This window comes from Condylura cristata, unplaced genomic scaffold (genome assembly GCF_000260355.1).
Source record: "Condylura cristata isolate star-nosed mole 26May11 unplaced genomic scaffold, ConCri1.0 scaffold00024, whole genome shotgun sequence".
Classification (NCBI taxonomy): Eukaryota; Metazoa; Chordata; class Mammalia; order Eulipotyphla; family Talpidae; genus Condylura; species Condylura cristata.
The window spans coordinates 27,233,336-27,250,947 of record NW_004567125.1 but is presented as its reverse complement, the minus strand read 5'-3'; the positions used below and the strand labels follow the sequence as shown (position 1 = coordinate 27,250,947).

Sequence of the window (17,612 nt, the reverse complement as noted above, 5' to 3'; positions counted from 1 at the left end):
AAAAAAATATTGTTTCACAAATAAAGGAGATACATGAAGGTTTATTTGAAGAGGGGCTACAAAAAAAGTTTTGTAAAAAATAATTATGAAAATTGATTAGACACATTTGTTTGGTAACTTTTCTTCCTAGACTTGCAGTGAGAGCGCAAATAAGAATTGTTTATACAAACATTAGGATTTAAAATAGTTTGTTGGTTATATATAAAGAATATTCTTTATTATTAAGCTCTAATAATTACAATTTAAAAACTCATTTCCCTCCCCTTTTCTCTAAGGAATAATGGGATTACAATGGGCAAAACATCTTGGAAATGCAGTGAAGGTTACAATTAATGACTTGAACGAAAACTCTGTGACATTGATTCAGGAAAATTGCCATTTAAACAAATTAAAAGTGGTGGTAGACAATAAAGAAAAGGGAGAAAATGATGATGTTCTTGAAGAAGGAGAGGAAAACTTTGGTAATATTAAGGTGACCAAAATGGATGCCAATGTACTGATGCATTTGAGATCTTTTGATTTTATGTAAGTGCAAAAAAAGTGCTATGTTGCTTTCTAAACTGATCTGATTGGGGGGGGGGTGAAGGCATTTGGGGGTGTGTGGGTAGAAGGTTAAAAGTGAAAAATTTGTTGTTGATTTATAGTAATACAATTAGTATTCTTTGGCATTAGCCTAAAAAAAGCAATAAGAATTTTTTGCTAGCAATTATAATAACATTCCTGGTTTTGACAGTTTTTCCTCTAAACCTAATTAATATATTTTTTTAAAGATTTATTTATTTGTTCATACAGAACTGGGGTACAGGCCAGAGGTGCAGGGGCAGTGAGAGGCTTCACCAGAGACAAGAGTGGGGAGCAGAACAGGCAGATCAATGAAATACACTGCTGAGGGGAGCAGCGGGCGGGTCAGGAGAGGTCTGCCTCGCCATGTGGTCACCTCCAGGGCAGGCTGGGATCGAACTCATGCTGAAGTGGCTTAAGCTTCTTAGTGCTGTGCTTTAACCCGCTGCGCCACCAGGGAGGGCCAAAACTTAATTAATATTTACATGTCTGAGATTATATGGCATTTTATCACTTACTTTGAAAACCAAATTATGTGTTTAAAGTCGATTTGGAAAGTGCTTTGAATCCATGGAAGTTTATCTTTAGAAGTAACTTATAGTAGTATAAAATCAACTAACTTGATTTTAATGTGTATATTCTTCCTGATTTTAGACACCTAGACCCTTTTGGAACATCAGTCAACTACCTAGATTCTGCATTCAGAAATATAAGAAACCTTGGCATAGTGTCAGTGACTTCTACAGATATCAGTTCTCTATATGCCAAGGCACAACATGTTGCCCGGCGCCACTACGGCTGTAATATTGTCCGAACTGAATATTACAAGGAGCTTGCAGCCAGAATTGTTGTAGCTGCAGTGGCAAGGTACCAGATTGCCTACCATTTATCTATATGTTTGACATGTGATTTAAAAAGAAGACATAACAAGTGTTTATTTTACTTTTGAAAATGAGTGAAATACAATTCTGTATTGCATTTCTATAATTTTGTTTGACTATCTTAATGTTGTATGTGTTATACTTTGATTCAAAAACTTAAACTTGAAATAGCTTCAATTTAAAATGTTATTGAAATAGTATAGTAAGAAAAAAGTATAAATAATTTACCATGAAAAGGAATCAAAATTTGTTTTTAGATTTAGAAATAGTTATTTGCTTTATGTCTACTGTATCTTCTTTGTTTACAGTTTGAATAAAATGATAGCTTATAAACTTGATTTTATGAAATGATCTTACCTATAAACAAAACGTTCTCTTACCAGGATTTCTAAACAGTTTAAGAAAGACAAACTCATTGAGTATCATTTTATGTAGAATGCTGCATTAGAGAATAAGTGGACATTCAGAATACATGTATGTAATTGATAATCAGACAGTCTGTTCACAAAACCCAGCACTAAGTCTCATGTCATTTAGATTCAAATTCCTACCTCATACTCCTACCATAAATACAGATTATTAGACTTTATAGGCCCCTGGGGTATTCCTAATTAAATGAAAACTCTGGTGTTCAGTTTGTATATGCCAAAGTACCTACTATTCACGTGGAAGAATCATAATGTAATATCAACAATTTCAAATTCATACGTATTTACATGTATGTATAACCACAGAGGGAAATGAATACTGTATTGAGTATAATTGAATCCTGAAGGCTGTAAAATGAATAATGGCAAAGACTTTATATAGTCGTCTTTCACTGAATATTCAGCAACTAGCATATTAACCTGTATGCAGTAAATGCTCAGCAAATACATATTATCAAGAAGAATCTTTTCTCTCTTTTTTTCCTTTTTTTTTTAAAGACTTATTTATGAATATAAGGACTGGAGCACAGACCAGAGGTATAGGGAATGAGAGGGTTCACCAGAGACAGAGCAGGGAGCAGAACAGGCAGATCTACTGAAATACACTGCTGAGGGCAAGCAGCAGGTGGGTCAGGAGAGGTCTCCTGTGCCATGTGAGTCACCTCCCTGGCCAGGGATCGAACCTGTGCTGCAGTGGCTGTAGATAGCCTCATAGTGCTGTGCTTTAACCCTCCAGGGAAGTTCCCAAGAACCTTTTATTTCAAAAAAAAAGATAAGAAAGGTGGTGGTGATAACAAGGAATAAAGTCATACTGAAAACTAAAGAATGTAGTGCTCTTAAGAAGCTGTCATCACAAAGAAAAAGGTCTAGTGAATGGCAACCCAGCCAAACTTTATTTCATCTATTTCAGTTTGTATAGAAGTTAGAGTAATGATCTTTCAAAAGCAATGTTGTAAGAGTTAAATTTCTCTGTCATCCATCCATACTTGACTGTGTAGGTTAGTGTTATCAATGTAATATCAATGTAATAAAGAGAAATTAAAAGCCCCATGAAATAACTTCAAAAATTTTGTTTTCAGAGCTGCAGCCCGATGTAACAAAGGCATTGAAGTACTGTTTGCAGTGGCTCTGGAACATTTTGTGTTGATAGTTGTAAGAGTTTTGAGGGGCCCCACTTCTGCAGATGAAACAGCCAAGAAGATTCAATACCTGATCCACTGTCAGTGGTGTGAAGAGAGAATTTTTCAGAAGGATGGTAATATGGTAGAAGGTAAATGCAAATTTCTTTTTTGACTGTACATTATGTTTAATTTATATATAAGCCTCCAATGAATAAATCTTTATCACATCCCTAATTATACATATTGTCCTTTGATTTTAAAGATTACAGTGCTAACTTTATTTCCCATACTGGATTTCCTTTCATCAACAGACAAGACATTCCTGTGAGTTTGAGTTTATTAAAGTTATCTACTCATACTATACAATTTGTGCTTTCTAGCCCTGCCCTCTATCAAAACATCTAGAAATAACTTAGTTTCCACTCTCACTAATTTTAGGAACAGAAGTCAGATTGCCTCTTTGTCTAGGCTGTTTGAAATCATTAATTTTATAAAAAATAATGTTCATATTTCTGGCTGATTATAAAAATCATCAATTAAGAAATTCATTCAGTAAACATTTATTGAGCCTCTACTATATGCCAGGCCTGGGATCAGGGAAAACAATGTGACTTGTGCTGCCTATTCACAGACCTTTACATACTGTTTTAATTACAAGAGACTTTTGTGTTCTTTAATATCTGCTTAAAGCAGGCCCTCCTTAATGCTCTAATTTCAGAATGTTCCTGTTACTGGATTTTTTTTTCCTTAATTAAAAAAAGCAGATTAATAGATATGGTTTTGAAGCCTAGTACAGTTTTCATTTGTCCCATTACTTCACCACAGTGCTAATTGATGTAGAAAAGGAAAGCATCCATTACATTACTTTAGTTCTCTTGTACTTTGACTTGGTATAAATCTGAGATACTGTCATTTATCATTTTAATATATCCTTCATTTCCATTTTTATTGTATTTTATCAATATGTTGGATTTTGTCATGCTTTTTCATGTAAGGATGATTATATGGTTTTTCTCCTGAAATCTAAAATTTTTCACTATTGAACCTTTCTAAATTTTTAGAAAAAATTAATCAAAAATATTTTCTTAATGTGAATTCTACTTGCTAAGTTTTAAAGGACTTGTTTCACGGTTCATAAGTCAAATGGTACATAATTTCCTTTTTAGCATAATTTTGGTTGGGCTTTGGAATAAGTTTAAAATCCCTTAAAAAGAATTTGGAACTTTCCCTTTTTTTTTTTTTTTGTGACTGTGGTCAGCTAACATCAGCTTTACTTGTTCATTAAAAATTTTACAGTATCACTAGCCTTTCTAGTTTATAGAGTTGAACAAACGGTGTGTAATTTTTTAGCTTTCTTGGTGTCTAATATTTTTAGCATTTCTCCTTTCTCCTTTTTACTTGACTAAGCTAGGTAGTGGTTTATTCTGTTGTTAACCTTTGTTAATATCTTGATGTTTACTTTAGTAGTAGTAAATATGTATATACATTTTTAATTTAGATTTACCAGTTTTAAGCAGTGTACTTTGGCTTCTTTGGCTTCATCTTAAATGTGGTCATCTTCCCATTTTCACTTCATAATTTTTCTTCATCATACTATCTATTACTAGAATAAGTAATATTCCTATTTGATGTTGCCTGTGCACATATATTCAGTGCTTATCATTGGTCTTTTTGCCATAATTTCTCATCATTTCTTAGTTGACTAATTTTCTGAGTTTAATCAAGAGGCTTCATGGAAAAGATACACCTTCATAGATGTTTAGAGCTTAATGTTCATATCATTTAAACTTAAAGAGTCTGAAGAGTTTCTTTGAGTACCCTGTGGAAATTCTGCTGTTGTCTTCTGTTACTGAATACTATTGTAACTTTTCTGTCTTTTATGTGATATGATCATTTTGCCTGGCTGCTCAAAGGATTTACATTTGAAATAGTTAACTTTACTAGAGTGTGTCCTTTTATGATCGGTTTTTCTAAACCGTAGTATACCTTTTTTATCACGCATTTTCAAATTTTTCATTTCAAGAAAGTTTTCTTCTTGTTTCAATTCTTATATTTTTCTTAGCTTTGGAAAATTATGACCATAGTAGAGCTCATCCTTTCTTTATCATTTTATTTCTAAAAATATTAATAAATATTTGTAATTGTTACATCTTCATTATTGACCTTTTCATTATTATGAAATAACCATTTTTGTTGTAATATTTCTTGTGTGAAAGCATTGTTATAATAAATACACCTGTAGTTGCTATTCACATAATATATTTTTCTTATAATTTTATTCTTAGTCTCTTAAGCATATTATTACATCTTTCTTTTTTATACAGTCTGATCATTTCTGCTTTTAATTAGTGTTTAGACCATTTATATTTAAATGCAGTTATTAAAATGATTGGCTTTGTATCATCTTTCTCACTATTTGTCTTATTGGTCTTACTGGTGTTTTGCATCTTTGTTCCTTTTTTCTCCATTGTTAATCTCGGTGGCCTTAAATATGTCTAGGGTGTCATTTTAATTAATTCCAATGTTGGTTTTTTAGTTATATATTTTTCAGTTATATTCTTAATGACTGCTCTAGAAATAACAGATTATACTTTTATGTATCTACCTCCAATTAATAGACTTAAGATTGACAGAAACTAACAATTTTGTTTTTTCAAGTATCATTGTCATATCCAACAATACAGCATTACATTTTTGTAAGCTTATGATTTTCAAAAAAATTAAGGCAAGAAGAGAAAAGGCATGTCTTTGAATTCAAATTACAATGTCATTTCAACTTTCCCAGTTTTTGCTTATCTGGGTATATCTTTATTTCACCTTTTTTGAAGGATAAAATCATCCATCATTTAACTACAGATATGCATTCTGAGAAGTTTGTCATTAGGTGATTTTATCCTTGTGCAAACACTGTAGGATGTACTCATACAAACCTAAATGGTATAACCTCTTACACACCTCAGCTATACCTAGTGACCATGGTCATATATACTGTCCTGTCATGACATAAACATCATTATGTGGTACATAACTAGTTTTGAAAGTTGTAGAATTGACTGTAGTTTTTTTTTTTTCTATTTAGTACTTGCACTGTGTCATCCCAGAACCTTCTGGACTCATTTCTGTGAGAAATCATTGATTGTAATGTTGTTCTTTTGTACTTGATAAATTATTTTTTATTGCTTTGAAGTTGCATGCACTTGTCTGTGTGTGTTTGTGTGTGTGAGAGAGACTCAGCAGTTTAATTATGCTGTATCTAGGTGGATATCTTTGATTTATCCTATAGTAATTAAACTTCCTGGGTATGTAGATAAGTGTTAACCAAGTAAGTTTGAGGCATTGTCTTTATACTCCAGACTAAACCTATCTTCTTCAAGACAACCTGGAGGCAGATATGCTCTATAATCTACCAAATGAAGGGTAACATAGCCAACTGTTTCTGGTGGTATTTTCCAACCATCTTTTAACATTACCCTAGGGCTGCTATTTATATTCATCTTTGTCTTTTATAATCAAGTCTTTTATAATCAATAACCCCTATGACTATTTCTGTTTCTAATAGCTATTCACTGTCCATGTGATTTTCTTCCAATATTATGGTCTTTCAGGTTTTAGGTTTTCACATATTACTGCATTATTTGAGTTGTATAATGACTCTTCCACACCATTTAGGATTTCTTTCTTGTTTTTAGAGTAACAAAGTCGGAAGAATATAAAAAAAACTTTGGCTTTTTAAAAAATAAAGTTTCCTAAATCTCTTTGATGAAACTTTGGAAAGTTTTGGACCTCCTGGGTACATAAGAAAATAGTTTAGTGGCCTGTAGTTTTTGATTTGTTTTGTTTTCCCTAATTTAGTTTCTCTTTTTGAAAGAAGTAATAGACGTCTTCAGTATTTAAATGATGTTCATCATACAGATTTCATCGCAATTAAAATAAAAATCTCAGGAGAACTCAGCTTTTACCCTCTGTTACTATGATGCTCTTTAAATCATAAATCAGTTCTTTCTTATATTGAATGTTTAACCCTTTCATTTCTTAGTATGTTGTGCTTTACAATATCAGCAAGCAACTAAACTCTCAAATACACTGCTCAGATTTCATCTTGAGTCCATAAAAATGCAGTATCTTTCCTTCTCAGTCAATTCTTCATTTTCTTTATAATTTTGGAGTCTGTTACTACAGTAATTTTATTTTTTTAATCAAACATTTTAAATTATTTTAAAAATTATTAATGATTTACCATTTATGAAGAAATACAGTGTGTTTTTTTTCTCTCAGGTATGGTGATCATAGTTTTCCCACCACCAAAACACCTAGCCCATTGTGTTTTTTTTACCCTGTTTTCTTCCCTCTTCCTCTCCCCAGGATACTTCAGAACGGTGATCAGTTCGCAACTTTGGTTTTAAAGTTTTTTTCTCTGATCCTTTGTTTAAGTTTCTCTGAGTTCCACCTATAAGTAAATACCATCTAGTACTTATCTTTCACCATCTGGCTTATTTCACCTAGGATAATCCTTTCCAGTTCTAGCCATGCTGCCATATACAGTACAAGTTTATCTTGTTTGATCATTGAGTAGTATTCCATTGTGTACCTACATATATATATATATATGTATACACATAGATTTTGGGGTACTCTCTTGCTACTCCAGCCTGATCCCATCTTTAGGGTCTATCTATATCTACGTACACACACCACCACTTATGGCTAAATTCACCTGAATTTATTTATGTCTTTTGTTTGCATTCATAAAGAACTTACAGGGTATAAATGAGAAGACTTTCAAAGAAGTCAGCTCATTCAGAATTTTTTAATTTTGTCAATTTGTAATATGTAGTTTAGAAAACCAAATCATTCCATAAATCTTATTAATAAAATAATGCTCCAACCCGTAAAGTAACCATCTAAAATTTTACTGCTCTCTTTGTTGCTTATCTCCCAGTTTCTAAATAGTATGCTTATTATACTGCATGCTTTTAACTACCTTTCATAAAAGAAGAGTTTTTAGTCTCTTAACATTACATACACATTCCTCCACTCTCCATTGTTGGCTTAATCATAATTCAGTATTTATGTTATAGGTATAAACATTATAAAATAATTTTAAATTTTTATATCTTTCACTTAAAAATTAAAATTTTTTATTTAGCAGTTATTAGTAACAACTGTTTATTGCTTTGTAACAAATTACTCTAGGAAGCAGTGTTTTAAATAGCATATATTAACTCATACTTTCTATAAGTAAAAATCTGAGCATGCCTAGCTAATTCAGTTAGCTCAATTCTCTCCCAAGGGCACAATCAAGATACTTATCAAGGCTTTAATAACCTCAAGCCTTTTTAAAAAGGCTCTACTTATTTCCTAATTCACATAGTTGTTCCTAGCTGTTAGACTGAAGACATCAGTATTTTGCTGACTGCTGGTACCCTCAGTTCCCTGCCAAATAGTTGACAACATGACAGCTTTGCTTCATCAGAAAAAAAAGAGCACAAGTAAGATAGAATCATGTTCTTTTGTTACCCAGCTTTAAAAATAATACCTATCACTTTTGCCATATTCTAGTCATTAGAAGTGACACATACACTCAGGAGGAGATTATGCAGGGATACAGGAGCCATGCATCACTGTGCCTAGCTTAGTAGGCTGCTACAATACAAATAAACCTTATGGTATATTGATATTATAGTAATGTTCTTTTATAACTTTAATAATTCTGGAATTAATGATTAAATGTATTATGTATATTATGTACTTTTCATAATCTATCTCTAAACGTTTTGCTGTAGTTTCAGTGCTCCTTTCCATATGGAAACACATTGGATGATCTTTGGGATCCGGTTTCATCTTCTGCAGACAGTCTTCCTATTCTGTCTGGTCTGGGATGTTTGTTTTCTAAGTCTGCTGAAAGCTGTTCAAGGCTTTCTTATAACCATCATCCTGGAAATTTCCTTGGGATTTCTCTTTGTGGTATTTCCTGTCTTGGATCTTTGTAGTTTTCTGCTTTTTTTGCTTACCTTCTCATTTTGAATGAACATTTGTTCTTTCAACTTTCTGAGAAGAGTTACACAGTTCCATGTAGAACATAGGTTGGAGATCATTGCTGTACCATTGTTTGTTTGTTTTTTAAATAATATAATTGTTTATTTTTACATCATTTTGTGCATTTTTCCATCTCAGTTATAATATTCATGGGCTTCCATCACCAAGTCACCCATGTGCCATCACCATAGTCCAGGGTACTACACCCCCCCCCAATATTTTATCTCATTCCCTATTCCACATCCCCTCCCCCCCTTCCCCAGTCCTTTATGTTCCTGCTATGAGTGAAAACCATCTGTATTTTTTTTCTGGCTTATTTCACTGAACATGATCCCTTCCAGCTCCATCCATGTTGCTGCAAAAGGCATGAGTTTATCTTTTTGATTGCTTAGTAATATTCCATTATATATATGTACCAGATCTTTTTAATCTAGTCATCTACTTTTGGGCATTTGGATTGATTCCATATCTTTCCTATTATAAATAAAACAGCAATATGCATGGGGGTACAGGTGTCTTTTTGAATCAGTGTTTTTGTGTCTTTGGGTAGATACCTAGGAGTGGGATTTTTGGGTCATATGGAAACTCCACTTTTTGCAGTTTGAGAAAACTCCAAATAGTTTTCCATAGTGATTGTACTAGTTTGCATTCCCACCAGCAGTGCAGGAGAGTTCCTTTTTCTCCACACCCTCCCCAAATTTGGTGTTGCTAGTTGTTTTAAGATGTGCTATTCTCACTGGGTTACACCACTGTTTTTAGCTTCCAATATTAAAATTTTTGCTGCAGTTTTTATATTTAGACTGTTGTAAGTTTGTTCTTTCTGAATGTGCTTACAATATCTCTACCCAGTATTCTAAAATATTTAGAATATAATTTAAAATAGCTACATTATGGTGTGTATAAATTTGTCTTTTTTATTTCATTTGCTGGGCAGTCTGTGAATCCTTTTAAGTCAGGAACTTGAGTCTTCAACTATGAAAAATTTTTTGTATCATTTCTTTGATAATTTTCTTCTCAAATTTTATCTTCCAGGAATTTATTTTAATTCTATTTTGGATCTTTTCTATTGAACCTTTGTTTTTCATGAATGCACATACACACATTTTTACATATATAAATATACATATTTTTATAGCCACTAATCATTTCTTTGGCATTTAATTCTACCTGTAGATTTCCTTGATATTTTATAAGTCTTCATTTCTAAATTTAAATTTGTTTTATTCATTTTTAACTTATTTGAATTTTTGTCCATATCTTTTTTTAATAGTACCCTATAGTTTCTTGTAAAATCTAATCTTAACTACTCTAAGTCTTGTGAAATGTAATCTTAACTACTCTAAGAATATTGATTATAGTTAATTATATTTTAAATTTACAGGAGGTTTTTTTTTTGTACTGGTATTGCTGTTAACTGTTTTTTTTAATTCTTCTCTATTTCCTGTTTCTCTTCCTATTTTATAATTTTGTTCAGTGTCTGTCATATGGTAGATATTAAATGTATTTTAGTCTTTGTTGTCCACACTGAAAGTTGTTTGGAAGCATTTGGGGCAGAGCTTATAACCTGACGGATTTTACTGTGATGAGAAGATAGCAATTAGCCTTTTCACTGGGAAATTCCTCAAATGCCAATAAGTATATATAGAACTTTTCAATTAGTAAATTTTCTAAGGCAGAAATTTCTAATCTTCTATCAACTTTGTGGGGAACTGTGGTAGGGAAGGAGATTGAAAAACCTGACAATTTATACTGGTAAATGTTAATTTATGTTTAATCCAGAACCTTTATATTTAATCCAGAACCTCCCTGGTGGCCTTGGGGTTAAATCTCAGCACTCTTGCTGCTATGGCCTATGTTTGATCCCATTTAGGAAGCGAGCACCCGTGGCACAGCAGACATTACCTGTCTTACCCGCTGTTCCCCTTAGCAGTATATTTCAGGAAATCTGCCTGTTCTGTTCCCCACTCTGTCTCTGAATCCACTCATACCCTCCAACCCCTACACCTCTGGCCTGCACCCCAGTTCTTTATGCAAACTAAATACTTTTATTTAATCCTTCTCTTTTTATCCATCTCACCCTTAACTATGACTAATGTCCCTTTTCAGATCCTCAGCATGTCAGTTTCACCCTATCTTTGTGATAGGAGAGATACAGAAGCCTGAATGTGGATATTAGAGAAGATCTTAAGATTCTTAATTGGACCATTTAAAAAATGTTCATCAGGCCTCTTTGCTACAGTACCACCCTATACCTATCTTCAGAAACAGCACCTTCAACTCTTAGGCCTTTCTGGGGTCCCACAATGCCAGAGAGTTTGCTGTTTTGTTGGTAGCCCATCTGCCCATTTCAGACCTCAGCTTTTGTTTTCTTTGACTTTGGTATCAGTTAACCCCCTGAGTTATGAGTAACTCATCCCACCTTCTAACATTTTATTAACATCTCTCATCACCTTCTTCCCATTTTATTTATCCTTGGGTTTATTACTCTGCACTCATTTTAATAGTATTTTAAAAGATATCAAAGAAAGTTTAATTCTTTGCACTTTAATAAAATTCTACAAATTTTTGTAATTCCTCATTTGGAATTGCCTTCACAATTTACCCTGGAAATACTTATTTTCTGTCTTTCTTTCTTTACCATTTCACTTTTACTGCTGGTAACTTGAAACAAAAGCCCTGACTCCTCAGAGAGGGAATTGCTGCTGATACTGACCCAGGACTAAGAAATCATAGGCAAGGGACTCAGGAAAGGATGTAGGTTTGTATGATGGGAGCATTTTTCAAAGTGCATCAAGAAACGTACTGACTAATACAAACTCATATGTGTGATGCCTGTCTGTGGTAAGTGGGTATAATGGGCAGAACCATAAGTGTAAATGCCCTAATTTGGATAACACTGTATGTATTTATTTGTAAATTAGCTATTTAATGGATCCAGAGAAAAATTCTTGGATATATTGATGTCTAGAAAATATAGTTCTCAAAACTAATTTCAAGATAACCACATCTTTCCTTTAAGGCTTGTAGTTAGATAATACAGAAGAGTAGATCTAGAAACAAACAGTGAAGGAGACATTTAAATAAATCTAAAATATGATCCCACATGTGTGGGTATGTGCTATGTTATTTAATTGTTTTGAATAACAGAGCGATAGTTGTGGCACAAAGCTATAGACTTCACTCAATTCCCTATCATCAGAAATCCTGTGTATATCTCACACCCATTGGTTCCTAGGAAATTAATAGTCAACCTAGCAATGATCTGGATTGGGGGAAGTTAATTAGAGAGAAACTGCTTTAGAATAACTATTCTCTTAAACCCACAGGCAAAAAAAAATATATCAGTATTGTTAAAAATAAATAAAATTACTCTTCCAGGCCCAAATTAACTGAAATATCCATGGTGTAGAATGTGGCTCCATTTTAGAAACTAAAAATATGCATCTCTCAGTTTCTTTCTGATTAATAAGATGTCTTAGTGCTCTTTGAACTAAATTAGATTCTGACTTACATTTTGAAGTCTGAATATGAATCAAGGCTGGAGAATCAAGCATTTTATTTTCTTGCAAAAGTTAATTTATGAGAAATATCTATTTTCATGGGATGCTGGTTATATTTGTCAAAACCTATCAGCCTTTTCACATAAAGTAAATATATATACATATATTTATGTATGTATGTATGTGTATATATATATATATATATATATATATAAATTCTGCCCCCAATCAGTTGATTTTAAAATTTGAATATCTTAGAGATTTTTTCAAGACTTTCTCCTACTTAAAATTACTTCATGGGGTATGGTGACTAAAAGCTAATAAAAATATTGCCTTTAATAAGTCATTTGACTTGGAGTCTGTAACCTCAAGCTTTAATCCTCTGATACATGTAACTGAGCTTTAAACAATACTTCAGCAAATTTTGAAGATTAAATTTTTAGATGCATATGAAATACTTAGCACAATACCTGGCACATAGTAGATCCTCAGTATATATTAGCTCCAAATTATTAATATAACAATTCTTACCTTATACATTGTCATTTCTCCCTTGATTTCTTGTTTTGTTTTGTTTTTTTAATCCTTTCACAGAAAATCCATATAGACAGCTGCCTTGTAACTGTCATGGAAGCATGCCTGGGAAGACAGCAATAGAACTTGGACCTTTATGGTATGTGCCTTAGCTATTAATAAATTCAAACTTGATTTGAATGCAAACATGAAAATTTAGACAAGTAATTATGATTCCTCTCCTATGAACCTCAGGTGTTTTCATTCTTCAAATTTCCCTGCCATTATTCTACTAAGTTTATGACAGTGCTAAGAGGCAATGAGATCAAAGAGCGGTCTGGCTAATCTGCAAACTAATTATTTCTAAATTATAAGAATTACTTTTTTCAGTTGACAATTATAGAACTAGAGAGTAATTGTGATCACAGTGTTATAGAAGAGTTAACTAATATAAATTATCAAGGAATTGGTTCTTTTGGTATGTGCATGGTGTTTTTTTCTTCATTTTTTCCCTTCAGATCAAGAAATTAGTTTTAAGGGAGAAGAACATGTGAAAGGAAATGCCTGCTTTTGTTTTAGTTAAAGCTGTTTGATGACATGCAAGATGAGATATTTAATGGATTTGAGCTTTTGCATTACTACCAGTTAGTTACTATGCTTTTAATATTCCAGCTAATACCCAAGGAGTGCTTTCATCACACCTCAATACACTTAGATTAAGAATGATCTAATCAGCCTTTCCTGCTAGTGCTTATATATGTATCATGTGCTGCACACTGCTCAGAACTAGAGAAATTACAAATACAACATTTTGCTGAACTTACAAGGGAAATAAAGCCCAACTCTCTTGTTTTAGATGAGAAAACTACCACATTGTTTTTAAGTGCTTGCCACAATTGAACCCCCAAAATTTGTTATTAGCACAGGCAAGACTTGACTCACTCAAAACCATTGTTCATATTTTTACTCTTGTAGGGCACAAAATAAATAACCCCATCCCCTCTGGGTTTTTCTCAGGCTGGATAAATAATCAAAACAATAGCAAATGGGTTAGCAAAAGATAAATGATCGATTTTATAAAATCTGTATGGGAATTCACATGGTTATGAATTCTAGAAAATAATAGAGCAGGCCAGGAACATTTATCCTGCATTTTAGAACCTGGACATCAAGGACAAAGATAGGGAGACTTCACATGACAGGTAAGAAAGGGGTGACTTTATCCTTACCCGGAGAGTACATACAGATTTTTTGGTTAGGGAGAACATGTTTACTGGGAAACCTAGAACTGGCTGAGCTCCCCAGACTATATTCTTCTAAGTCATAAGAAGGAGACCAGTGGTTATTTCTTCAGTTAGGAAAAGGACAGAGGCTTAGGACTTATTGATCTCTTCAACTTGGGAAAAGCAAAGGACTCTGGCAAGAACATAAGCTTTTCTTATCCTTCAGGACCCTCACTGCTTTCAGCCTAATCAGTCTGCCATCTTTAGTAGTAAGAAACCACCAGATGCTCATAGAGCGATGACTGACTTCTAGTTTTCATATCAAGGTGAAAGGCCTACTCAGGGCCTATTGAGAAAAGTCTATCTGACCATTTGAAGTGATCCCATCCCCCACTCTCATTCAGAATCCTTTCCCCCATCCTTACCTCCAACTCAAATTCTACATCCTCTTTGAAATCACTCCGTAATGCCTCAACACAAAATAATCTAGAAATTCCCTTTAAGTATTACATTGATCATTATTTTTTTAAAGATTTATTTATTTATGCATACAGAACTGAGGTAAAGGTCAGAGGTGTAGGGGCAGTGAGAGGATTCACCAGAGACAGACTGAGGAGCAGAACAGGCAGTTGAAGAAGTACACTGCTGAGGGGAGCAGCGGGCGGGTCAGGAGAGGTCTGTGGCGCCATGTGGATCACCTCTGGGGCTGGGGGTCGAACTCATACTGCACCTCTGGGGCTGGGGGTCGAACTCATACTGAAGTGGCGTTAGCTTCTTAATGCTTTAACCCTCTGTGCCACCAGGGAGGGCCCCTTATTTTTAACAACTGTTAAATTTTGCCATTTCTGCTTATCTATTTCCATATCTTCTTTTATTTATTATTTTTTCTCAACTCTTCTATACCCTTGTACCTTTCTCTTCCTCCTCCCTCTTAACCTAAGTGTTCACATGGTATTTATTGATGTCCACTGGTTTTGTTATAGTTTGTTATACATTATCAAATTATCTTCTTAGTAAATATCCAGTATTGTTCTTATTGTATGCTTTGCTTTACTACACATAATTCTCTCAAACTCCCTTCATTTTGTTGAAAATGGCTGCATTTCATCCTTCCTTAAGGTGACTGCATAGTACATAGTGTAGCTATACCATACTAATCCAATCATATCAACCGACATTTAGGCTTCTCCCATGTCATATGTATTGTAAATAATGCCGCTATGAACATTGTGGAACAGGAATTTTGTGTTGATGGTTTTATGTTCTTTGGATATATGCCCAAGAATGGGCCTTGTTGGGTATTTCCATTTTTGTGGTTAATTCAGATTGCTGTCCATAACAGTTTATAACAGTTGTAACAGTTTTATTCCCTCCAACATTATATAGGATTGATTCCCTTTTCTCCACATCCTTTCCAATACTTGTTGTTGGAGGTCTTTTTAATTTATGCCATTCCCACAGTTGTAACTAGTATATCATTATGGTTTTTAACCTGCATCTGTCTCTCTTAATGGAAGCAATGATGAACATTTTTTCATATGTCTATTGGTCTTTTGGATGTCTGTTCTTTTTGGTGAATTGGCTGTTCATACCTGCTGTCTGCTTACTAACTGGATTGTTTGTTTTCTTGTATATTTATCTTAGATTTAATCTCTTAACAGTTACATATTGTCTTTTTAATTGTATTTTTTATCCCTTTATATACAGAGGTTTTTAACTTAATGTAATCACCACTATTTTTGTTTTTGTCTTGCATAAGGGTTCCGGTCACCAAAAATATTGTTGATGTCATGGAGTGTATTGCCAGTGTTTTCTACTTTATACTTTATTGCTGCAGGTCTTATAAGTACACACATGCTGCGATTAAATGTTTTAAGTTTTCTGCGTTGAATCTGAAATTTATTGGGGGGAATATTGCTCTTTTTAAGATTTATTTATTGATGTATACTAGAACTAAGATTACAGGCCAGAGGTGTGGGGTAAGGGTCGATTAGAGAATTCACCAAAGACAGTGGGGTGCAGAATAAATAGGCAGATATACTGAAATACACTGCTGGTGGAACAGTGAGTGAGACAGGAGAGGTCTGCTGTGCCGTGTGGGTCACCTCCCTTCCCTGGCTGGGGATTGAACTCATGCTGCAGTGTCTACTGATAGCTTCATAGTGCTGAGACTTAACCCCTTGCACCACCAGAGAGCGCCAACCCCCCTCTTTTTTTTTTTTTTAATGGTTTAAGCACTGTATAGGAGTATGTAATTTAGGGGAATAGATTCACACCACCTCAGATGTACGTCAACCACACATACTACCAAAGCACCCAAGTGCTTTACATTGCAGATACTATAGCTAAATTTTAATCCATTTGGAGTTTATTTTTGTGTATGGGACTAACAACTGACCCAACTTCATTCTTAAGTGTGTCGCTTTCTAATTTTCCCACCACTGTTTATTAAAAGAGTCAGTCCTTTCCCCATTGTTTAGCTATAGCTACTTTATCATAGGTTGGGTACTGGGGTATATAAGGATTTATGTCTGGTCTTTAAATTCTATTCTCTTGCTTTCTATTGCTATTTTTGTGTCACTATTATATTAGTTTGAGTACTGTTGGTTTATTCTAAAACTTAAAGTCAGATTTACCTAGATTTCTCTCTTTTTTTCTCAGGTTTTCTTTTGCAATTCAGAGTTTTGTGGTTTTATATGAATTCAATTTTTTTGTTTGATTTCTTAAATATTGTTGATGTTTTGAAGGGGATTGCATTAAATTTATAGCTCCCTTTAGGCATGATAGTCATTTTGATTACATTAATGCTTTCTGTCCATGAGTATTGGATATCCTTTCATTTCCTTATGTCATTACCTAAATTCTTAAATAAGATCTTCTTATAGTTCTTGTATCTTTTTATCTTCTTATGATAATATCAAGGTATTTCATTTTGAAATTGTTATATATGGAATTATTAATTTCCTTTATTTATTTCCTTTTGCTTTGCTTATGTAATTTCATTGCACAAATAGAATGCATTTCATTGATTTTTATATGTTGATTTTGTAACTGCATACTTTGTTGTGTTGTTTGTAGTATTTTAATGGAATCAGTAGATTTTCTCACTTTCCGACTTGAATTACTTTTATTTCCTGTTTTTGTCAGATAGCTCTAGAAAAAACTTCTAGTACTAAGGTAAAAATGGAGTAGTGAAAATGGACATCCTTGTCTTGTTCCCAATCTTAAAGGGAAAGCTTTCAGTTTTCACCACTAATTACTATATTAGCTGTTGGTTTGTATGCATGGCCTTCATTGTGATGAGGTAGGTTCTTTCTATTCCCATTTAGCTTGGAGTTTTTAATCATAA

At 33.4% G+C, this 17,612-nt stretch overlaps 1 protein-coding gene across 2 annotated transcripts in view; it reads left to right on the top strand.

Moving 5' to 3' along the window:
* TRMT1L (tRNA methyltransferase 1 homolog (S. cerevisiae)-like) overlaps positions 1-17,612 on the top strand; it is a 42,172-nt gene that overhangs the window by 14,627 nt on the left and 9,933 nt on the right. For both annotated transcript variants that reach the window (XM_012729267.1, XM_004688570.2), the window contains exons 8-11: positions 276-525; positions 1,216-1,428; positions 2,950-3,140; positions 13,122-13,200. In XM_012729267.1, coding sequence (XP_012584721.1) covers positions 276-525; positions 1,216-1,428; positions 2,950-3,140; positions 13,122-13,200 — 733 coding nt within the window. The remainder of the gene's footprint in view (positions 1-275; positions 526-1,215; positions 1,429-2,949; positions 3,141-13,121; positions 13,201-17,612) is intronic.